The sequence below is a fragment of the Crocodylus siamensis genome, chromosome 1 (assembly GCF_052110815.1).
Source record: "Crocodylus siamensis isolate JL-2025a chromosome 1, ASM5211081v1, whole genome shotgun sequence".
Taxonomy (NCBI): Eukaryota; Metazoa; Chordata; order Crocodylia; family Crocodylidae; genus Crocodylus; species Crocodylus siamensis.
Genome location: NC_143395.1, coordinates 282,252,234 through 282,276,695, shown reverse-complemented (window position 1 = coordinate 282,276,695; position 24,462 = coordinate 282,252,234). Strand labels below are relative to the sequence as shown.

The following is a 24,462-nucleotide window of genomic DNA, read 5'->3' as shown; positions in this document are numbered from 1 at the left end:
CCAGTTGCAGTCTCACAAGGGCCGAGTAAAGTGGGAGGAAGGTTTCCCTTGTTTTGCTTGAAATGCATCGGTGGATGCATGCCAGAGTTTGATTAGCTTTGCCCACCACCGCATCACATTGGTGGTTCATATTCATCTTGTGGTCAATCAAGACCCCCCCCAAGTCCCTTCAGTCATGGTGCTAGCAAGCGTAGCACTGCCAAGCCTGTAAGTATGCTGAGGGTTCTTCCTACCAAGGTGCAGCACCTTACACTTGTCTGTATTAAAGGCCATCCAGTCTGGGTCAGCCCACCTTGAGAGTGTGTCCAAGTCAGTCTGTATCCCCAGCCTGTGCTGCAGTGTGATGGCCCTCCCCCATAATTTGGTAACATCCACAAACTTGGCCAGTTCACATCTGACTTCTGAATCTGGATTGTTTATGAAAATGTTAAAGATTATTGGCCCAAGTACCGAGCCCTGAGGGACTCCACTGGTAATGCTGCACCATGTTGAATTGCTCCCTTCAACTAGTACTCTTTGGGTCCGACCCCATAGCCAGTTTCCTAGCCATCAAACCGTATGATGATCTAGGCCACAGTTCCCCAACTTAACCATGGCATTGTGGGGAACTAGGTCAAAGGCCTTTTGAAGTCCAGATAAGTGACGTCCACATCATCTCCCTTGTCCAGGGCATAAGTTATCTGGTCATAGAAGGAGATGAGTTTGGTCGGGCAAGACCTGCCAGTCACAAAGCCATGTTGGCTGGCATTCAGAAGCTTGCCTTCCATTAGTCTGACGTTAATGGATCCCTTGACAATTTTCTCCAGAATTTTTCCAGGGACCGACATCAGACTGATTGGTCTATAATTCCCCGGCTCCTCCCTCCTCCCTTTCTTGTAGATAGGGACCATGTTGGCTCTTTTCCAGTCGTCTGGGACCTCACCCAAGGGCCACAATTTTTCAAATATCCCTGCCAAGGGGGATGCACTATTGCCTACCAACTCTTTCAAGACCCTCGGGTGCATTCCCTCTGGGCCCATGGACTTGTGAATGTTCAGTTTCTCAAGGTGTTCCCTCACCTGATCCACATCAATTTTGGGCCAGTCACCCACTCCCAAATGGACTCGTGCCATTCTTGGCAATGTGATCCTTGTGGGAAGGTGAAAAACTGATGTGAAAAAGTCACTTAGGAGATTGGTCCTTCCTTGATGTCAGTTGCCCTATTGGATCTCTCAGGGGCCCAATACTATCCTTGTTCTTTTCCCTACTTCTCACATATCTAAAGAAGGACTTCTTGTTGTCCTTGATCCCTGTAGCAAACCTAAGTTTGGTTTGTGTCTTGGCTTTTCTCAACCGCTCTCTGCAGGTGCGGGAAAGAGCAGAGTAATCCTCTTTGGTAATGCTTCCTGTTTTCCAGCTGGTGTAGGCTACTCTTTTGAGCTTAATGAGGTCCAACAGTTCCTTAGGGTCTTCCTTGCTTGCTGACTGCATTTCTTGTGAGAAAGGAAGGCTTTGCCCTGTGCTTCAAGGTTTATGTTTCTGAGTGATGACTATTCCTCATGTACTCCCTTTTCTGGGGGAATATGGCCCCTGATTGCCTGACTGACCAGTTCTCTCAGTTTGCAGAAGCTGACCTTCCCAAAGTTAAGGACTTCTGTTTTACTGAGGGCTTTGCCTGCTCTTTGGTTAACTATGGTGACCAATTCATGGTCGCTGTCACCAAGCTTACCCTCAATCCACAGACGACTCATTGTGTCCTCCCCTTTGACCAGGACCAGATCCAGCAATGCCTTTCCCCTAGTTGGCCCATAGACCTCCTGGGTTAGGTAGAGGTCATTGATGCACATGAGAAAACCACACAACCTGTCAGATTTGGCCATGTGACCATCCCAAGAGATGTCAGGGAAGTTAACAATCAAGCATCGGGAACATGCTGCTTTGTCCAGTTTCCTAATGAATTCCCGATCTAGGTCTTCCTCTTAGTGGGGGGGTCTACAGTAGACTCCTACAAGTAAGTCACCCTCCCCATGTTCTCCTCGTATCTTGACCCAGAGGGTCTCAAGATGCCCTTCCTGGTTTAAAACTCAGTCAGCAGGGAGGTGACTTGATCTTTGATATAGAGAGCAACACCCTCACCCTCTTCCCTACATGGTTTCTCCTATACACAGTATAACACTCTACTGCCACCGATCAATCATAGGTAGAGTCCCACCAGGTCTCCATAATTCTTACAAGGTTGTAGTCACTATCACATAGAAAAAGGGCGAGTTCCTCATGTTCCTGGCATTTGTGTACAGGTAGTTAAGTCTGCCATTTGAAGCCCAGTGCTTCCCTGAGGAATTAAGAGGGGCCTTTCCTTCGGCTGTCGCCAGAGTGGAATCCCGTGTCCTAAAATTTTCCTTGTCCTAAAATTACATCCCTACCTGTCTGTGGCTTATACTGATCTCCAATATGACATTTATTGTAGTGGACAGGAACTATTATAGTTAAGATTGTATAAGAGTTTCCATTCTTGCTCTCCAAACTTTATGATGCTTTCAACCTTCGGTATGAAATTTTCTATGCTTTATGACCTAAGATTGATTCCACACTCCTCAACATAAAATCAACATCTTCCACTATATCCAACATAGTGGCAGAACTGAAACACTCACTACTCAAATTATTTTGCTAAAATCTTTGGCAGTACTGGCATGTGACTCTTTACTATTTGCTTTCAAAGCTGTTGTCCATCCCGCTTCAGCCAAGATCCTACCTTATGGGTGTTTCAGCTTTTCTTTTTGCAGATTCAGGAAGACAGCAGAGCACCAGTGTATTTTTGGTTAATGTTTGACAATTTTTCTTTGCTGTCACTGGACACAGGTTTTCCCTTGTCATTTAAAACTCAGACTCCAGGGTTGTTATAGAAGCCAGCTTTTTATTCAAACATGGTGAGCCTAAACCCACCAGGAAACTACAGGAAGACAAGGCTGTGCACTATCAACAAAAGCAAAACCCCTTTTTAGATTTTCCTTGGGAACATGAGAGAAGCACTCCTTCCTACTCTGGTGTACAAGAAAAGCACACTCTCCGTTCGCCAGCAAGCCTCCCAAACTTTGTGGGATTTAGGCATTCTGCTGCTGTCTAGCCAAACAGTTCTGAATTATTATATTCACATGTGCTGTCTGAAAGATGAAACACACTTGAAGAGAAACTACCTTTTCAATTTTTTTTCATTTGCCTTTATTAATTAGGAAATTTCATACCAAAAATAGACAAAAAAATTAAGATTTCTCAGAAGTGAGGAAATGCTATAAGTTAAAATGATTATTCTGTCTCTGAATTTATATCTCATGAATGAAGTAAACTTTTAGTTGCATGATCTCCTGAAATTCCCTCAGAAAATAAAGAGTATCACCATTTTTTGTATCTTTAGATGCACATTTATAGAATTTGGAGCAGTATAAACCGTAGTGTGCACCATAGAGTTGTGCCAGTCATTTATATGAAAATACCTTCTTAAAGTAATTCAGATTAAGCGTAGAAAAGAGTAATAATAAAAAATATTGGCATATGTAGGTCATCTAAATTTGCTTCATAGTTAGTTGCCTGATGGTTAGCGTATAAGGAAAACTGTGCTGTTCAATGAAAAGGAAAAGTACAGTGCCTAGGTTTTGATGAAATTATTAAAATACAAACTTTAAAAATAATGTATCAGAAAAATGAGTCAATAAAGGACCACTGTAAAAAATAAAAAAGTATTCTTGTGCCTCTGGAGCCTACTAGTGATAAATCCTCCTCTCCCCTACCCCCACCCCTCCCAAATTCTGCTCATTAGCTTCAAAGATCTTTTTAAAGAGCCTCTCTATAAATATGTTCTAAAATGTTAATCACTCAAGTACTGTTGAACTTCTCCAGTACATGCACAAAATTTACATCACCTGCTATGCTTCAGCATGTGCGCCACACATCTTTTGAAGATCCAGTTTTTTCGGTGAAAGGGACAAAAGTCTGCAGCAGAAAAAAAAAGAATAGATATACTTATTTTAATTTTATTTATTCCAAATAAATAAAACATTTTTTCCATGTGTGAGAAAATTAAAGACAGCGGTGCAGGATGGGCCCAGATTTAACTACATGTATTCCAAGGAACTGGGTGGCGAGATTGAGTTGATGAATCCAACCTTTCAAGTTTGTAAAAGCACTAGTCTGTGTGACAAAGCAAAGTCCATTTTTAGCCCTTCTGATTTAGCAGAGATCAGTTTGGTAGGTGAACAGGCTTATTTACGGAACATCTCATCCTCCATTCACCTTAATCTACTCAGTGAAAACAGAATGGCTTCTGCAAATGAGCCAAATTTCTGATGAATAGGCAGCTGGCTGTAGAACCAAGATTTGGATGACCTCGGTGAACAGAGTCCTCAGTGTGCTGGGGATAGGACAGAATTTGCATTTACAATGTTGGAAAATAATGCTTGAGAAATTTAACAGAATCAGTGTTGGTTCAAATAGAAATGTCTCCTTCTGTAATTTCATGACTAACACTGCCATTTAAAGAGAAACTGTCAATTTTATTTTTATAAGTTGTCTAATTTCAAAGAAATATATTTTCTGTTAAATCATCCTCAATATAGTGTGTCATTTTTTAAAAAATCTTCTTGGGAAAAAAATTTGATTAATCTTTTTTCCCCACCATGTTTATGTTTCTTGTTAAGTAGCGAGAAAGTGATTACATAACACAAGGAAACTGTAAAACTGACTGTGTCAAGCATTGTCGGGAGCCCAAAATTGAAAAATGAAAAATGGTGGAGAAGTCTTTTGACTAATCTTCTTTTCCAATAATAGTAATCTTAGGCATTACTTGTAGCAGTAGCAGGTGCAACATTTTCAAATATAAATGTTATTTTTCATTTGATGATGTCTCTTTAGATGAAAAGAGCTCTCCGTCATAAAACCATGCAATACATTTTGATGTACTAGTGATTCTTTTAACATCCTGCATGGGCCATGCAGCTGTTTTCATTCAAATTTAGACCTTATTTTTTTACCTAATGGGGGAAAAATCTATTTCTTGAAGTAAAACTATATTACTATGCATAACTCTTCACTCTTCTGGCCACTGTCTTTCAATGTGCAAATACTGAACACATTTATGTGCTCCAGAATGGAATTAGACATCAATTAGCTTTACTAAACTGAAGTCACCATACTGATGTTTATTTACGATCAAAGCTATTTTGGAATTCAGATTTTGTCAGTGGTGAATGATTTGCAATCATTTTAGCAGCCTCCTGTAACTAGAAGCAATTAACCTGAGAGCATCTTTATATCATAAAAAAATGTGGACATCTTGTTTACATTGTATACTTTTTCACAGAAGCTCTGGCAATACAAAAGTCATAGCTGACACAATCCAAATGACATATGAATGAAAGAGATGATGCTTCTTGTGTTACAGCAGTGAGAGCATATCAGTTTGGTCATAAATTGTCCCCACTTAAGTTTTTGTCTATTAGAATGTAAATTTCTAGTTATGTGCTCTGATATCTACTTTGCACCACAGGCGCATATATATGTGAATAGATGTATTGTAAGACCTTTCATAGCTTTTTCCTTTGTATTTTTTCTTCCACTTTTATTCCTTTTTACATAAGGAAGGCCATTTAAACTATCATGCAAGAAAAACAGTTTAGAATTTAGCAGGTTTCTGTAAAGAAATAAAATACACTGGCTATCTTGTTCCTTGTGACATTTGCAGAACTCTATTTAGTTGGTATTTCCTTTTAAATCTTTTCACAGATTTATAAACTTGGCTGTTTAAACTTCTCTTCGGCTGAAACTTGGCATACAGCATTAGATCTCAGTCACTGAGCGAATATGGCCATTTTTCACATTATATTCACACAAACAATTGTACCTTTGTAATTTATTAGTCCATAATGTGGTTTTACCAATTGTGTTGTTTTTAATAAATTATTAAACTGACAAATTATTTTGAAAGGATTGTTACACATATAGAAAGGAAGATGAATAAAAGGGGGAAAGGTCACTATATGATTTTTTAAAAAATTAAAAAGAACCCCCCAGCTTTAGGCCAGATAAGCTTCAGACTAAGTGTTTCTAATATGGACATGACTGGTCTGGATCCCTGGGAAATAAGGAATGCTACAAAAATTGCTCTGAGTTTAGAGTCAAGACTTTTGCCTGCATAGCTGTATCAGGTATAAATCTTGCACCATCATACTTCAACAAACATTGATGTACTGGAAGTCTTTGTAGTGCAGGTCTGGGCTTACAGTCTTGGGAACAAAAAGGCTACTACAACAACCTGTAGTGTTGAAATCCTTTCTTGCTCATTGATCATCACTGGTGATGTTCTAGTTGCGGCTGCTTGCAAGTGTTATTATAAGTGATGCAAGAAGAGAGCTCAGGGCAAAACCTGCTAAATATGATCTCTTTACCTAAAATGAGTCATGAAATAATGCACATCCTCTCCTTTGACATTTGGTGCAAAGGGCAGGTCTGGAGGGTGATAACATTCTCATTAATCTAGTAAGAGAGGTGTTGCAGTGGCCATTGGAAAATATCCCAAGCCTTGCTGATAGATCTGTGTTGACATTTATTTGCACATTGTCAGACTAATTTATATGGAGTGAGTAAAAAGGAAGCCTTGCTTTTAAAATAAGTAAAAAATCCTTCCCATTCTCCTTGTTCTGCCTTCTCCCTTTATCACATTTTTCTTTTAATTAATTTGCATCACTCAAAAAGATGGAAACAGTAAGAGCCAAATACTGCTCATCAGAAGATCACTTCCAAGTTTTATTAATCTTTTCCAATGTGTTCTCCTGCTTGAAAAAGAAAAACCCTGCCAAAAGCACTCTTTGGCATGTAATTAAATAATTTAGGGTAGCAGACATTCACTCTGAATTCTTGGCAGTTGTTAAGCAGGTCAGGTATCCAAGGAGAAGGGTGTAACTTTTAATATTTGTGAATAATTGCTTCTACAAAACTTAGGGCAACTATGCACACTATAATTTTGGCAACTAACATAAACTACAGTGTAGGATCTTTTCTTTATATTTCCCCAGGACTGAAAAAGCTTGTAATACAGGACACATTTCCCAGGGTTCTGGAAATCATTTTAATGGTTGAGCAACCCTAATCTTAAACAAAATGTGCAGGCCCTATTGTTCAGCAGCTTTTCTAAAAATATATTTCAACTGCAGTTCTTATTTTACATTGCTAATGTGTGTCCTTGTTAAACCCTTTATGTAATCACTAAGGTAAGTCTTCAGAAATAAGCAGGCACTGCCAAAAAGGAGAGGGGCACTCTAGGACATATTACAGAGAATGAAATAACTCAGCTTGAAGGAAAAATTGAGTCTGCTGTGAATAATAAATGAGATGTGGTTTAGGATGTTTGCCTACCTTTTTAACCATCATCAGCATTAAAATGGAATTCAGGCAGTGGCTTTAAGCAGCAAACTGACTTTAACTGCATCTAAATAGTTTCTTGGCAGGGGAGAACCAGGAATCCACACATGATGCCATTGGTCCGCCCACACTGCGATCTATTTAAAAAAATAATGACTCCATAACTGCCCTATGATACAGAGGGATTTAGAATCAGAAGGATTAGTGGCCCTACATACTTGTTAGTAATTGTCTTTGACAATTCATCATCTAAACAGGAACACATTGCAATTTCAAATGGAGGCTGTAGTCCACTACAGTGAAAAATATAAATATAGCTCCCTTTGGGCCCTAGACAGCAACATTAAGTCATTTGCTCCAGTGGCCCTCTGTTAATCATGAGGGTACAATGTTTCGAAGACAGGCGCTTTATTCCAGTGGCTGCAGACACGGATTAAGGTCTTTAAATGTATTTTGCAAATAAGTACCTTAGTGTATATGCTTTCTTTCCCCTCCCTAGCCCAGTAAATCTCACCCTTCAAAATACCTGCTTTCAACTTCCAAGTATAGTTATGCATCGTACTTGGGGATAATGATTTTATTTATCCTTCTGTTCTTTTAATCTGTGGTGGCAGGATTTATGTATTTCTAAGCCTCACATCACACCAGTCTTCTTTCTTTTCCTTCATCTTTAGATGGTGCTCCCAAGACCCAGATGTCAGACTGTGGAAGATATTTTTCCAGCAGTTGCATCTGGTTTCTTGGCAAGCTCTTCAAGCAGTTGTGCTGGCAGCTTTGGAGTTACTCAGGGTTGGTGACATGGTTAAACCACAGATGGGACTGTGGGATGTCTTGTCCTCCTGAATGCCACTTTCTTTGGACTCACTTAGCATTCTGCAGAGTGCCTCTGTTTGATGCATCTAAATCTCTCATGCAGGTTGTACATAGGCCCATGTGTGGAAATAAAGACAGTGCTTTCTCACCACCTCATGCCCATATTTTTTTTTTCCTGCAGGCTGAAGTGCTAGCCAGCTCCCTAGTATACATTTCCGCCACCTCCCCCACCCCCGCACAATTTTTTACAATGGTAAACTTCAGTCTTGGTACCAGATAATGTGCTGCTTTTAGAAGAAATGTATTTATGAACTCAATTCCAAAATTGCCAGGATCCCACTATAGAAGTTGGAAACTGGCTTTGAAAGCTAGGAGTCATTCTAATCATTTTTATAACCCCTCTCAATGTGTATCTGCTACCTGCCAAGTAGTCTTAAGGAAACAAAAATGCTATTTGAGAGATGAAGAAGGGTGAAACAATATAGAAATTCTATGAAATATGTGTAGTACTGAAAAATAAGTAAATTAGATTATACTGTATTACTTTAGTCATAGTTACAGCTGTGTAAAATCTGCAAAAAAGAAGTTGGAAAATTATCACAATTCAAGTTGACTCTTTCATTTGATGGATTGCATGCCTCCTTTTTTTTCACAATTCAAAAATGTGACAGATCCCCTAGTTGGGTGGTCTGTGGGAACTGAACCCAGAATCGTTGAATTTAAAGATATCAGTTCTTACTGCTTGAGATAAATAATGAGGGTCAGTAATTCAAATGAGGTAGTACAAACCTCCATAAGTGCTCTAACTACTGCTGTAGACAAAGCTGTACTGGTAGCCTGGGTTATGCAAACATTTGTGGAACTGCATTTATAATGGGGGCACTACGTATGAACTTGGAATTGTGTGGGAACGAGAATGTTCATTAAATGCAATGCACAATTTACAGTTTGTATTTCCATTTCATTCACTCAGAGACTGATAATGAGACGTAAGTGACAAATCGCACCTTATAAAAAATTAAGGCAAATCACTTGCAAATAACCTGAGACTGTATTTTGTATTATTAACTGTTTTCAAAGTTATAGTAAGTAAATTAAGAAAATAAAGTCATTTCCCTAGTAGGTTAGAAACAGAAAGAAAAAACTTAGCCTAAACAAACAGCCCAAATCTGTAGTAATTTAGAATGTAATGCTCGCAGACAACTGTTTGTGAAAGAGTTGCATTCTGGTCACCTGTCCAAAGGCAGCAGAAGGTACAGTCACTATTTCAGTATAAGGATATGGGAACATGAACAAGGTAATGTGCGGTAAGCTAGGGTGTAAACTTGCAGCAGTTTAGTTACTGTCCAGTAATTACCTATGTGTTGCCTTTGCCATCGGAAAAGAGCATGTACACAGACAGTTACCAAGTAGCTGGTATGCTGTAATTTCACTCCTTAGCTTACCTCTCAGTAGCTTGTTCAAATGCCCATGCCCGAAAACTGTAATTTTAAAAAGACAGCAATTTACAGTTAAAGGAATCAGAACAAAAATGTCAGCTACTTGAGTCTAGATCAGCTAGGACAGATAATAGTCAATAACACCTTGTTTGTATGTTTTTTAAAAAAATCCTTAACTTGCAAATCAAGCTGAGAATTCAATCTACAAATGGAAGGAATTCTCAGTTAAGACAGACTGGTATGACAGCGTGATTTTCTTTGTGGCACCTATGTTTTGCAAGTGCAATGTTGCATTGCCAAAAGCATACTAGGTGCATTATACATAATTAAGGTTACAAGAACTCTGTCCCAAAGCAAACAGCAGATGCTTCAAAGAGAGAGAGTGTATGAACCGGGGAGCATGGCTAGAGTAATCCATCCCCTGTCACCGCTTCCATGGCATCAGCCATCATTGGTTTAGAGATGTCAGATGATACATCCCTGATTGCTTTATATAAATTCCCCAAAAAACCTGTCCTTCACGAATGTATCTAATTCTGTTTTAAAGATAAACACTGACCATTAAGGGTTCACCATCTCCTATTATTATGTCTGCATAATAATTAGTATATTAGAGTATCATTTCCTGGGTGCAACCAGAATACAAGTGAATATTTTTGGAACAATATGGAATTACTGCAATGATGAAATCATCAGATGATGAAATCCAATCTACAGGAAGTTATGCACCTGGGAAAAGAAAGGCAACAGCTTTTCTGCCCTACTTTTTTGAACACTGTTACCATGTCCTGACTTAAAAGTTCATATTGTCCTCATCACATTGTATCTTAAGGGACCAATTTGTCAAGTATTTTCTCTCTGCTTTCCTTCTCCCCCCTGCCTTGACAGCCTGCATGTAATCAATCAAGGCAACAGTGTTCCAGGTTTTTGTTTTGTGCTGCTTAATGTGGGTTTAAGAACATTAGAAGAGTGGCAAAGTTCGTTTTTGTAACATGACTATTTAAACAACTAGGACTTAAAAATGCCTTTGTTCTGAGATCACCACTTCATAAGGCTGATACAGTGATACAGCACTACTATGTAATATTGTGCACATGTGTGTTCATTCACACACATACATCAAAGAGACTTGATGACACTGGGTAACCATAAAAGCAAAGCTCAAGTTATTTGCAGTGTCACAGGAAACCTGTTGTGTGCGCAGATTCTCTTACAGTTTTCCTGGTGTATGTGTTGCACTTCAGAATCCCACACCTTATCCCAGTGGTCCAAAATGTCCATTTTCAGAAAGTCTTCATAAAATTTTGCTGAGAAACATAGGAAATGAGGAAACTGGTTTCGTTCGATTTGCTTTTTAATTCCTTTTTAAAAACTTACAGTTTTGAGATTTAAGCTTTAAATCTTAATCATGTAGGGTATGCTTTGCCACGGTGGCGTGGAGCTCCCAGCGGCAGCACCAAGCTTCCTCACCTGGTCCCACTCTGCCCCGCTGTGCCATGTCCTGACTACTGGGCTGCAGAGGCCCCAGAGAGAGAGCAGTAGGGCGGGGAGCTGGAGCCTCCTGTGGGCAGCCCACAACCACCGGCCCACAGGTTCGGCACTGGCTGTGCCACCTGTGAAGGGGGGAGAGGTGGACTCCATGCTCTGCTCCACTGCAGCAACTGCTGCCTCGCATGAGTGCTGCTCTAAGGGGCAGGGCTGCAGACCCAGGTACCTGGCCCCATAGCCCTGGCAGCAGAGGGCAGCCTCTGGCAGGGTTGGGGGTATGGGCTGTGGGTGGTGTTTGAGGGGCACCAGCAAGGCCAGGGGTCTGTGGGTAGGGAATGAGGGACACCAGCAAGGCTGTGGGGCTGGGGGTCAGGATTGAGGGGCAATGGCATGGACAGGGCAGCAGCATATCAGGGCTATTTAGTGCCACTAAGTAGTGGCAGGGGAGCAGCGGGACAGCCACAGCTGGACCCACATCCTAGTGGGAGAATAGGGCAGAGGAGCTCTGATTTTCCATGATAAAAAAACAAAAATCAAATGCCAAAAATTATAGTATAATACAACCTCATAAATCCGGATATCGAAAATCTGGCACTCCCCGCGCCACCGCTTAGGGACTGGCCACTGCTCCCCCTCACTCTCCTGGATGTAGAAGGGGAAGCTTGCATGCAGCAGCTGCTGCCACCATTCACCACCCCATGCTGCCACCCTGCATGCAACCACTGCTCCGGGACCAGCCACTGCTACCCCCTCCCCTCTCCCCTGCTCCATGACCAGCTGCCACGCCAGTTTAAAAAAGCCAGCATTTTCAAATTTCCGGCAGGTGCTTGGTCCTGAGCATGCTGGATTTATGAGGTTATACTGTATTTATAAAATTTATTTTATTATAGTGGATGAGGTGCTGGTAGGCTTCCAACTTGCTTTAAAATTGTATGTATATCAGTAAAATATTTTGTTCAACTGATACCTATATATACATATATATATATATAGTGGTATTTCATTTCAATCACAGCAAAATGCAGATTTTGAGGGTTTTAATCAGAGAATTTGTGATTTTTAAACAGAGAAAACCAGGATCCCTATAAGCTATCATCTACTGGCCCAAGATGCAACCTACAGTCAGCCAACAGCCAAAATTCCAAAATAACAGGTGCAGTAATAACAAGTGTATTGGTGTAGCTTGGGGGGTGTCAAACATATGGCCCATGGGCCACATGTGGCCTGTTAAGGTGGGTCAGCTGGCCCACCGGGCTGGATAACCCATGCCCATGAGTGTAATGCAGCCCATGGGGCATATCGCCTTACCTAAGTAAGCAATTGTATCAGCATGGCTCTGAAATCCAGGAAATTAATGCCTGCTGCTGCCTGCTTTCCCTTTCATGACCTTAGCCTCTGCCAAAACTGGTTTGGTCACCTTTGGCAACTTAAATCAGCCACAGGGAAAGGTGCATAGGAGGAGCAAGCAGCAGTGAAATTAACCCCCTCGGTTCTGGAGCTGTGCTGATACAATGGCTTTGGTAGCTACAGGGTTTGATGCTGTTGTCAGAGATGGATCACCTGGCTGGTGAAGAGCCCTGTGATTTGAATCCAGCCTATGTAGCTGAATGAGTCTGACATCCTTGAAATGAAGCCTCTCATACACATACAGTAGTAGCTTTATATTCATCATTGCCTTCAGTAATTTGAGGGTTAGTGTTGCTTTCACTAGTTTTTGGATTTCTTCAGAGACCACTTAAAAATCCTAATCTGTCACAAGAACAAAGGCCTCTTTTAATAATGAATTGTAATGCTTATGGCCCCCAAACTTATGCATCTGACTACTCTCAATTTATGTGCCATCGTATCCATAATACAGTTCTTTCAGTGGTAAGTGAATATTGTAAGGCCAAGTCCCTGGACTAATAGTCTCCAACATGGGCTGCCTGTTCTCTTTGTTGTTATTTATTTTTGCAGCACCTCAAGTTACACTGCTATTCACTGCTTGTCACTTTTGACTGCTTCTAAGCAGTGGTGAACCTCTTGAGATATGCAAAGGGCCATGGGAGAGGAGGCATGGCTGAAATCAAGAAGGGGAAGAGAAGAAGACAACCAACATAAGAGAAGAGACAGAGAGAGGGAAGAAGTAGCTATCCCATTTTTAATGCTCATGGGAGCATTATATGTCGTAGTCTGTTTCTGCTTCTAATCTAAATAACTGATCATAGTTGTATTGATTGTGAAAGAATCTCAGCCAAAATAAATAAATAAGAGAACATCCTTCCTAAAATGTTGGCATGAACTTGTAAGCCCATCCCCCTGCCTACATATTGCCAGCCTGAGCATTGATATGGGGGAAACCCCTTAACAGACAAAACTATAAATGAAACCACTGTTGGCAGGGGAAAAGAAACAGCTCAATTTAAAGGAAGTATTTTCATTTGAGAGTTGCTGTTCTTTCCTCCTAGTCGTCTAGCCGGTGGAGAGTGCTAGGGTGCTTCCTGTTAGAGACAGTGCAAGGGTGGTTTCCCCAAGGCTTCTAATGTTAGAATAATGCTCTGGAGACATTGCGGTGATAAATGGGTTCCTTCAGTTATATCTGCGTCCTGTTCTCCCTTCCCCATCCTGCATGTGAATACAGTTGCACAGTCCAGGCATTCAGCAAAACCATAGCTCTCCCCTTTGTAAGAAGTAACAGTACTGACCTGTTTCCTCTAGTATTTCAGCTGCAGCGCCTTCTTGAAAAGTTTATCTACTCGGTCCATTAATTTGAGGTTCAGAGCGCCGTGTTATCAGCTGCTTCCTAGGAAGATGACAAAAATGAAACGGGGAGTTTATGATTAACAGAGAAGCACTACTGAATTGGCTTGTCGTTTGTGATGTGCCACATTCTATTTCATTATTTTTTACTTTTGCTGTTCATTTCCAGATAATAGATCCAAGGGAGTGGCCCTCGTCATCTTGTTGTTGATTCATAGTGTAATGATTTTGTTCTGGATGTCAGATTGTAGCTGGTAATAAAAGCTGCGGAAAGAGGATTCAGTATTACTTATCTTCTGTAATAGATCGTGTCCCCTTTCCCTCCTGCATATGTTGCATCTATGCCTTGACCAGATATGACCTATACATTGATAGAAATGTAAATGTAAGGCTTCTGGAAAGCTTGATACTATAACCTAGGCAGGAAAGAAAACATAGGAGTAATACTGTTACTAGTTAGCAGTGCCCCGAGTTGGTTCCTATTCTTCTCCTTTCTTTAAAAAAAAAAATCAGCGTATTTGTGTTTGACACTGATTATTTTCCTCTGTGTGTGTTTCCATTTCTATATAATTTCATGTGCATATGAAATGCAATTGAAAGGAAGAGCAAAAAGAAATAAAGATGGTTCTCTTAACCTATTGGACCCAGTTCAATCAACTTGCATTCTTCTATTTATGTTTCCATGCTTTTCACAGTCATGAACAATATTATTTTTAGATTTTAAAAGTTGTGTGTTGTTGATAAGTTAAGATTTCATATCATGGCTTCCTTTTCTGCTTCCAGGTTTTTCCCATTCGGCCTTCACATTCGGTATTGAAAGTCACATTAGTCAGTCCAACATCAACGGAACACTAGTGCCACCTGCTGCCCTCATCTCCATACTTCAGAAAGGTCTGCAATATGTGGAGGCTGAGATCAGCATCAATGAAGTAAGTATACTGATTGCCACAAGCAGAAAGTACACTTCTGTGATAACAAGCGTGCTAGGAGTTGACATAAAATCCCATGTTTTAGTTTCTCTTAACAGTTCAGATGCACATGACAACTCCTGAGCTCTCCATAGATTGGCTGCATTTTATTCCTATGTTTTCACTGAAAAAACATCCAGAAGGCTCCAAGATGGTTCTTTTCAGTTTGTAGTTATTGCTCTAAGAATTTGTTAAATGACTTAAGTGGATTTGATTATGTCACTGGTATTTAGATAAGGAGGCTAAATATACACAGAGCCTTGCCATGTATAAAAGAAGTGTTTTTCAAAAAGTTAAGTGAGAAAAGCATGCGGTGTAACTTAAAACTTCCAAGTGCTAACCAGCCAGAAGAAACGTGATCCAAAATCCAGTGAAGTTAACAGAAAAATTCCTTTACATTTAGTAACAGATTTTGGATCAGGTGCTAGAAAAGTTAAGCATAATCAAGTAGTATGACAGCTCAAGGCACTAGGAGCAAGGAGTTTGCTGATTGAAGCCTGGCTCTGTTGAATTTAGGCAAGTCACGTAACTTGACCTTTGAATGTGCCATTTCAAAATATACACCATTTTTTTGGTATCCTTCATTTATATATTAATGTTATAGAAGCACCAAGAGAACATCTCTGTCTGCTAGCATAATGTCCTTTTAAGTTTGTTGGACTATAACAAGGTCTGTACAAGAAGAGCCAGTACTTCTGCCTCACCCAGCTGACCAATGTGAAAACACACTGAATTGAAACAAAGCACAGCAAAAAGACATTTGCTGTGTTACTATACTAATCAAGCAGGCTCTTTACTACACATTAATGTTTATATAAAAAGCTGACATGTCTCTTTATTGTTGAAGGTTAGTGCCTGAGCAGTATGGGTGAGGACAAAAGGGACTGGAGAAAGGGTGAAGAAGGATACATATTTTATAATATATGGTTTGGGTATTTGATGTTTCTTTTTAGAAGTGAAATTCTGTCTGGTTTTCTTTTTCTCTTAAAAAAGCTAACAATATTGTTTAGGTGATATATATATCTATATATAGCTATATAGATATAGATATAAAAGCAATGACATCAGAGATTAATGCCAAATTATACAACCATATATGTGTAGGTAATAAAATATCTGTTGCTGTTTGACCTCATTTTCTACCACCTAACATTTTGCTGTATCCTTTTAATAAGAACCACATGGTTCTAATCCCTTGAATCAGATCTAATCTCTTGCCTCCGAAAATGGTACCACTACCAATTTAGTCTGTTTGCAAATATATGGGTCCACATGTGGGGGGGTTCCTCTTTTTTTTAGCACTGATAACCACAGGGAAGTCAAAACGATGCACTGCAACTTACCTGAACTGCACTTACTAATTATAAAGTATCTAGTGTCTGATTGTGTTATTTAACTTATTTAATTAAGTTGCCTCAAAATCCATGTCCCTTAATATATTTCACTGTATTTTATAACAAATAAAATTATTGCCACACAGAATTCTGAAGCAATACATAAAAGACAAAAAATAAGTAAATGGGACTGGAAATGCTTCATTGCTAATTGAAGCTTCAGAGAAGGTTAGATGTGACCTTAAATGCCTCAGCATTTTCTTTCATTCAGAAAATATTGATTGACCTTTGATAGTTATTTTTTTAAATAAATCTCTCTCTCCTGAACCAGAATCCTCTCTTTGTTGCTTCATCCCAGCTTTAGATCCCTTGCAATGAGGGAATCATTAGCTGCCTGATGTTTTGAAGTTTTATGTTAGTTGTGTGCTGTCTGTGGCACAAACTTAAGAGCAGGTTGACATTGTGTACCTAGACTTCCAAAAGGCCTTTGATCTAATATCTCATGATATCATCGTGAAAAATTGGAAGATAGTGCACTTAACTCCGAGACAGGTAGCTGAAGAAACTGGCTGCAGGATAGGACCGGGGTGTCATCCTGGTAAGAAGTGGGCAGCGGTGTCCCGCAGGGGTTGGTGCTTAGTCCAGTACTTTTCAACATCTTTATTAACAATTTCGATGTGGGGGTGAAGAGCTCACTGGCCAAGTTTGTGGACAACGCCAAGTTATGGGGAAGCGTGGTCACGCTTGAAGATAGGCTGCAGATACAGGTGGACCTAGACAGGCTGGCAAGTTGGGCAGATTGGAATCTGATAAAGTCCAACATTGAAAAATGTAAAGTGCTCCACCTCAGGACAAGCAACCTCCAACATACCTACAGGCTTGGGGGCACCAAACTGGCTAGCACCATGAATGACAGGGGCCTGGGGGTAATAACAGACTACAGTATGAATATAAGATGGCAGTGTGATGCTGTACCCAGTAAAATACTCTGGCATTTGTCAGTGAATGAGTCTCCAGCAAAACCAAGGAAGTGATTCTTCCGCTTTATTCAGCACTGGTGAGACCACAGCTGGAGTACTGCATCCAGTTCTGGGCACCGCACTTTAACAAGGACATGGACAAGCTTGAGAGAGTTCAAAGAAGAGCCAGCCATATGATCAGAGTCATGCATGGCAAGCCATACGAGAAAAGGCTAAGGGATCTGGGACTCCTCAGCCTGAAGAAAAGAAGGCTAAGAGGGGACCTGGTAGCAGCTTACTGCTACACTAGGGGAGTACATTAAGGGCTCAGTGAGCAACTTTTTACCAGGGCACCCAAGGGGAAAACTATCCTCAATGGCCACAAACTCCTGGACGACCATTTCAGGCTCAACATTAGGAAAAACTCCTTCACAGTCAGGGTGAATAAGGTCCCTCCAGAGGTGGTGCAATCACCTACCCTAGAAATCTTCAAGAGGAGACTAGACAGTCACCTTGCTGCGGTCACCTGACCCTAGTTGTCTTCCCTGCTTGGTGCAGGGGCTGGACCGGATAATCTTCCAAGGTCTCTTCTGGCCTTACAATCTATGAATCTATGAACTAAAGGACAAGGAGTTGATCCTAACATTCCAGCTACGGTGAAAGGTTATAGTTTTATACTCTAGCCCCTTCTTCATGCTGCAACTATTTTACTTTGCATATCTAAGTGTCTGACAGGAAGTATTTAGGAAGTACTTAGACATCTAAAATGGCCTTAACTTGTGCCAACAAAGTTATGAGTGCAAAAAAGGAGACCTGGTTATTGATTTCTCTAATCCCTGATTCTGCACCATAAAATCAATAATTTTGTTTAATTGATTTCAGTAAGCATGCTGTCAAGTCTTGCATGCGTTCAGTTATTGACTTCATATTCCACTGATAAAATTCTTAATACAGAGTGTCACTTAAGTGAAAATGTTCCTTATTATGCCTAATCTATAGTAATTGTTATGTTGGTATCTCTGTTTTTATGTGCAACAAATTATTTTAAATTACCTGAACAGTATTCTTAAAATCTCAGTAAAATTTGAGATCTCTGCAAAGACTTGGTCATTTTGTTCAGAAGAATGCTCTAGTCAGGAGTTTTTTAGCTTAAAATTCAGATGCTACAATCTATCTGGAAAAATATTTCTTCATTGCACAGCTAGGATTTAAACCAAAACCAAAGAAATGTTCTGAATTAACATAAAAATCATTTAGGAAAATAAAAGTTTGATTTACTTGTCATCTCCACTAACTTCTCCATTTTTTGCATAGTTGGCTGTGTATTTTCAGAGATTTGTTTATATATTGGGTGTGGGACACCTCCGTCTTTTTCTCAGTTAAACCCATGTCTCTTTCTCTCAGTAACCCTTGATCCTTTTTTTGGACTGTAAAATCAAGTGAAATTTTCTGGCAAGACTTAGATCATTATTTTTGTGTGGCTCTATTTCTTTTCATCCAGTCTAATAATTTATACATCTGACTTGTTATCCACCCACACAAAATATTCCCACGCACAGCTTTGATATCATAGATGTAGGCACTGTCTAAGACGGAGATTCCCAGTCTTAACATAGCCCTATATCCCCATGCAACCTTACATTTGGTTTCTCTTTAATATTCCTTTGCATCAATTTTTCTCATTGTAAGACCCCCATTTACTTTTTTTCCCTAGGATGGTACAGTATTTGATGGCAGGCCAATAGAGTCACTATCGCTGATAGATGCAGTGATGCCTGACGTTGTTCAGACCCGGCAACAGGCATTCAGAGAGAAATTAGCTCAACAACAAGCCAGTGCAGCAGCAGCAGCAGCAGCAGCAGCAGCAACGACAGCAACAGCAGGAACAACGACAACTGCTATTTCCCAGCAGAACACACCAAAGAACGGAGAAGCCACTGTGAATGGAGAGGAGAATGGGGCACATGCAATAAGTAAGCTAAAGTGGTTTGAAACAGCACAATATTCACCCTACTCAAGACCACTGCAGAGCAGTTGGTTCAGAAAGTGTGGGCCTAGTCGGGAAAGTTACAGTACGGGAGTCACCTATTTGTGCTATGTGCTCCACTGCTAATGTTCCATATTTTCCTGATTCCCTTTGCCAATCTCAGCAAACTTTTCAGACCTGTAAGTTCATTCAGGCATCATAAAAATATGCCCCCTGCTTTCAGTAGGCTGCTCAAACTTTGTCTAACTTTCTAGCTTGTCAGGTATGTTAAGATTATTCAGTTTGTATATAACATGGAACAGATTGACACCCCCTTGGCTGGAATTTCCCAGTTTATCTAGGGACAGGACCAACAGACTCTATAAGCTGCTAGACAAAACAACAACAATGACCTAGCTCCCATCTAATGTAGGCTCGGGGCCTTTAGCGGCACATCAGCAGTGGGGATCTTTGCCTTCACCCAAGCAGGGCCAAGCAGGTGGCAATTGTGCCACCACCATTTTTCCCTGCTCTCTGGCTTCTGTACAGAAAGACTCCAGACTCCAGCTGGTTGGGAGCTTCACCAGAGCTGGGCAAGTGGAAGCTGTGTCCACACAGCCGTTGCTTCTCCCTTGCCCTTTTGCTCATCTTACCTCCCTCCTAGATATGCACACAGCCTCTTAGCTGTGGAATTTGGTGCAACTGCCAGCTGCTCAGCCCCAGATAGATTGCGTACAGGCAAAGTCCTCTAGCAACTTGGTCTAGGTCAAGTGGCTCTGCAGGCTACATTTGTCCTGTGCACCATGGCTAGGGACAGATGGTACACATAAACTGGTTTAAGTGATCAGAAAGTGGTTTAAACCTGTAACAGAACAGATGCTAAGTGCACATAAACCATTTTGAAAATGGCTGAAACTGGTTTGAGATAAACCTGGCTGAGCGTGTCAGACTTAATTGATTTGGGTCAAACTGATTTATGCAATATCTGTCCCAGACACCTTGCCAATTTAAATTGAATTACACTCCCTGAGCACCCTGGCATGCTGTCTGGGATGGGCAGGGCTTTCTGCTCCACAGCAGAGCTGGCCCCTCCCCTCTGCTTCTTGGCTTCAGCTCCGGCAGAGACTGCAGGCAGAGCATCATCTGCCTGGCTTCCTCCTGCTTTCCCCCTACTTTTCTCCTCCCCTCTCCACTTTCTGCTAAGCAGGGATTCCCATCCCCTCTGGCTTACACAGGCACCTCAGCATTAGCTAGTGGACCACATCCTGACTATGGTACATGCTGTCGCAGACAGTAGTGGCAGCTTAGGGCTTTTGGAGCTAATAAACAGCTCAGCTGGTAACGTCCCTCCATTCCTTCTTTGTTTAAAAAGAGTTTGAACTAATGAGAGAAACTGTTTGTTTTCTGATGTGGTGATAAATGCTCTGTTATCAAGGGGTGGGGGGAACCTCTCTCTAATCCTGCTGGGGCCTAGCCATGCCCCCCTCAGATCAGCCTTTTACAAGGGAAGGGAGGGCTGCTCTAGCACCCCCGAGCTTCTATGCTGAGCCACTGCAGGCATGTGCCTTCATTTCTGGGATGTCTGCACAATGACAAAGTGATTCAGCCTGCTCAGGTTAGACTAACCTGCAAAGATTGAATCAATTCAGGCTCAGGCTTTTTGAATGCCTGTCCCTAGCCCATGTGTTGCCAACCCCTAAGCTAAGGGATTTAGCAGCTCCTATTGAAGCTAATAGAAACAGTTGTAACTGAAGTTTTTGTCAGTTTTGAGCATCTTGAGTCTTATCTTTCATATGCAGTTGTGGCCTGAAGACCAGTTAGAACTGGCTGGAAATTTTTCATCAGAACAGTATTAGTTTAGAATAGGAGGCAGGGGGCACCTTTTTGGCACATGTGCCACAAACTAGCCCTTCACTTTGCCCAAGAGCCACTCCAGTCCCCATCTTCTGCCTAATCTGTTGCTCTCCTTTCTGCTTCTCATTCTGTGCTCCCTGCCCAATCCCCTGCTTTTTCTGCTTTTCACCCTGTGGTGCCACCCTATCTCCTGCTCTGCTTTCTGTTTCCTGTACTATCTGCTGCTGCACTCTATCACATCTCTGAGCTGCCATGTGTAGGGACCTTCTTAAATTGCACTTCTGCAATTTTTGCGGAAACTGCAAACCCAGCAGTTTCTGCAAAAAATGGTGTTTGTTCCGGTTTCCCACAGAATCGCCACCACACGCACACACAACACCCCACCCCCTCCAAAATAAAATGCTGGATCCTCAGTGGGAACAAGTGGTCCTCCTGGCTGCTGCTGACTGGCCTCACAGCCTGCCAGGATTAGGGAGGGTGAAGATGCCAGCTGGCACAGTGGCATGACCCCCCTCAGCCTTCTCACCCACTGGGATCTCTTCACCAATCAGTGGTGAGGGGCAGAGCTGCATGAAGGGGAGCACTCTTTGCCAATAAGCGGTGAGGGGAAGGGCCTCTCGGCCATCAGTTGTAAGGGGAAGGCCACCACAAAATGCCCATGAAAGTGGCTCTGAGCACCACGAGCAGCTTGTGAAAAGCCTTTCCTCTCACCCCAATTCAGATAGGTCCCTAGCCATGTGCCACATGCAGAGGATGCCTGTACCACTTGTGGTACTCATGCTGCAGGTTGGCTACCCATGCTTTAAACGTCATTTTGACAAAATGAACATTTTTCTTATAATTGAAATGATTTCAATGAAATTGCATTATGAAGACAATTGGTGAAAAGCTTTGAAAGCATTGAGTTGTCCTGTTCTTCCATTTTCAGAATTACAATTCTTTTTGTAGTTTCAAATCCACCCTACATTTCAAATTTTATTATATGTAAGAAATATTAAAAATATTGAAATGAAATACTGTGAATTTCTCAAAATGAAAAATTTTGACTAAATTGAAACATTTTTCAGGAATTTTGTTGGCAAAACATTAATATAGTCAGGTTTTGCTCTAAATTAAAGAAAAAAAAGATTGAAAGCTAAATATTTTTAAAGGATGAAAAATATGTTTTCCCACCAGTTTTACTAAAAGCTCCCCCTTGGTCTGAGAAGAGAATAATAGAAATAAATACTCTCCCTACAGGGCAGCTACGTTGTGCCCATTTCTGACTTTTGAACAGCATAAATCGAGGGGTATTTGCTAACAGTTACAAATCTTTGCTAACAACAGATCTTGAGGCAAGGACTTTTTGGGGTGATATCTTTTTTGGACCAACTGCATGGTTGGATAAAGTTAGACAAGCTTTTGAATGGAAGATAATCTTCATCATTCTTCATCTTTCACATAACTCCCGGGCCATCAAAACTACAATGTCACTCCAACATTACCATACCTTATTGGGGCATTCTGGAGGTGGGAAACTATAGCCAGGTACATCATCAATCTGACTTTCTTTTTTTGTAATGATGCAAGTATCTGGTGTTGTGCCGTACAGCAAAACAGCTCTGGAAGTTGTGTTAATCGTTGGGGCCTGGGTATTGCAGGGCAGAAATTTAGATTAGCTTCCCCCCAGGCAGACTAGTTAACAAAACAGAAACAGTGGGAGAACAGAAGGTCCCTGAGGTATAGCTGGCCAGCTGGCATGTATTTAGCAGCGCTGCTGTGCCAGGTACTCCTCCTGGGAAAAGGTATGAGGCCTGGAATTAAGAAACAGCAGAAAGCTGGGAAAAGCTGCAGAGGAACTATGGGGCTCTGTGAAACAAGTTGTTTGTATCACTTTCAAAGAACTGGAGCCTCTCCATCTCTGAGCTGTTCACATCATGCCAGCTTAGAGAAAAAAAAGGTCTGGAAGTTTAAAAATATAGGTGGAAATATGCACAGACCTCTCAGATCTCCACAGTATGTTTCAATGGTGAAAAATAAGAGAATTGTACTCAGGAATCATAAGCCTTAGCTTCTGGCTTAATAGGTATCAGCTCCCACTACAAATAAGGGTTCTATAATGAATCTGTCTCATGAATTTGCTTCATTTGCTTATTGCCTGAAGCTAAATGACTATGCTATTGTTGTGTTTGTATCTGCAGTGGTACAGTAGAAAATATATGTAGTAAAATAACTGGAGGTCTAGAAACAGCATTTTTGTTGGTTAAGTTGGCTGAGCTGTATGACAGGCTGGATCTCTGACCCCTTATCTGAGTGCTCAGGGCCTGGCCAGTCAGAGTGGACAAACAACCTGGCTGAGGAGGGCTGGACTGAGTTATGGGTATGAGCAGCCCTGCTGACTGAAGGGACAGAGTGGAATTGAAGGAGAGTGAGAAGCTTCCAGTAGCCTGCTTTCCACTAAAATCAGGCCCACACAGTGTTGTAGATAGAAAAGCTACCTCCTGAGACTAACACCTAACCCTAACCCTAACCCTGAAGTCACTATCTCAGTCTTGCATCTAGTTACCAGATGTTGATTTTAGTGGAAACCAGACTTTTCACGTTTTCTTATGGAAGATACACGGACACAGGTTCCTAATCTACCTCTAGGGTACATCCAGATGAACATGGCTGTGTGGTGTGTGGCACTGCAGATGTGTCTTCACGTTCTTCATGCTGCAAGGGAGCAGTACTGGAGGGGAGGGGTTGACCCCTGAATATCCAGGGGCTAAAACACTTGTGCAAAAAAAAAAACACAGAGTGGTGTGTGTAGGGGCAGCTCATGCTGCTCAAAACCAGAGCCTGGCAGGCCAGAGCCACACTCCGGATGCCAGCCAGGCTCCAAGTAGCAGGAACACTGCTGCTGAAGCCCCAGGAAGCCCCCAGGACCCCAGGTAAGGCTGCTGGGGCCAGCCCAGTGTTGGTCCCAGCCTCTTGTCCCCAACCCAGGGTAACCTGCAGCATGCCAGAAGGTGCGTGGCACAGGCATTCCCTGGGGACAACCAGCGGCGGCACAAGGTGTGCCGCTGCCAGTTGCCCCCAGGGAACCAAACATCCACACTTACGTGGATGCAGCCTAAGGATCTAGACCAGTGATTCTCAACCAGAGTGCCAGGCACCATTGAGTGTTGTGCTTTTAATGGTGCTGTACAATATTAGCACTGTTAGGTGTGCAAACATTTGTACATGATTCACAAGATAAACCCAGAGATTTCAAATAGGAACACATAGTGTCACAAACATTCTGGCCTGTTCTGGTCTTCCTGAGTTCCTTGCAACATATTGCAAACTAATAGAAAACTGCTTTGTTCCTTTTCCATAGGAAATGAGTGAAAGATAAGAGCTGGCATTTTGTGAGGGATGCCTTGAGTCAAACAAGGTTGAAAACCACTGGTATAGACAGACATTAACATTTGCATTAATAGCAAATGAGAATGCTATAACTATTACATCTCCACACCTTTGTAGTGAATCGAGTGTTTCAAAACCATT

At 41.5% G+C, this 24,462-nt stretch overlaps 1 protein-coding gene across 3 annotated transcripts in view; it reads left to right on the top strand.

Moving 5' to 3' along the window:
• TBL1X (transducin beta like 1 X-linked) overlaps positions 1 to 24,462 on the top strand; it is a 317,070-nt gene that overhangs the window by 220,663 nt on the left and 71,945 nt on the right. For all 3 annotated transcript variants that reach the window (XM_090064019.1, XM_090064010.1, XM_090064027.1), the window contains 2 exons: positions 14,655 to 14,800; positions 18,847 to 19,105. In XM_090064019.1, coding sequence (XP_089920145.1) covers positions 14,655 to 14,800; positions 18,847 to 19,105 — 405 coding nt within the window. The remainder of the gene's footprint in view (positions 1 to 14,654; positions 14,801 to 18,846; positions 19,106 to 24,462) is intronic.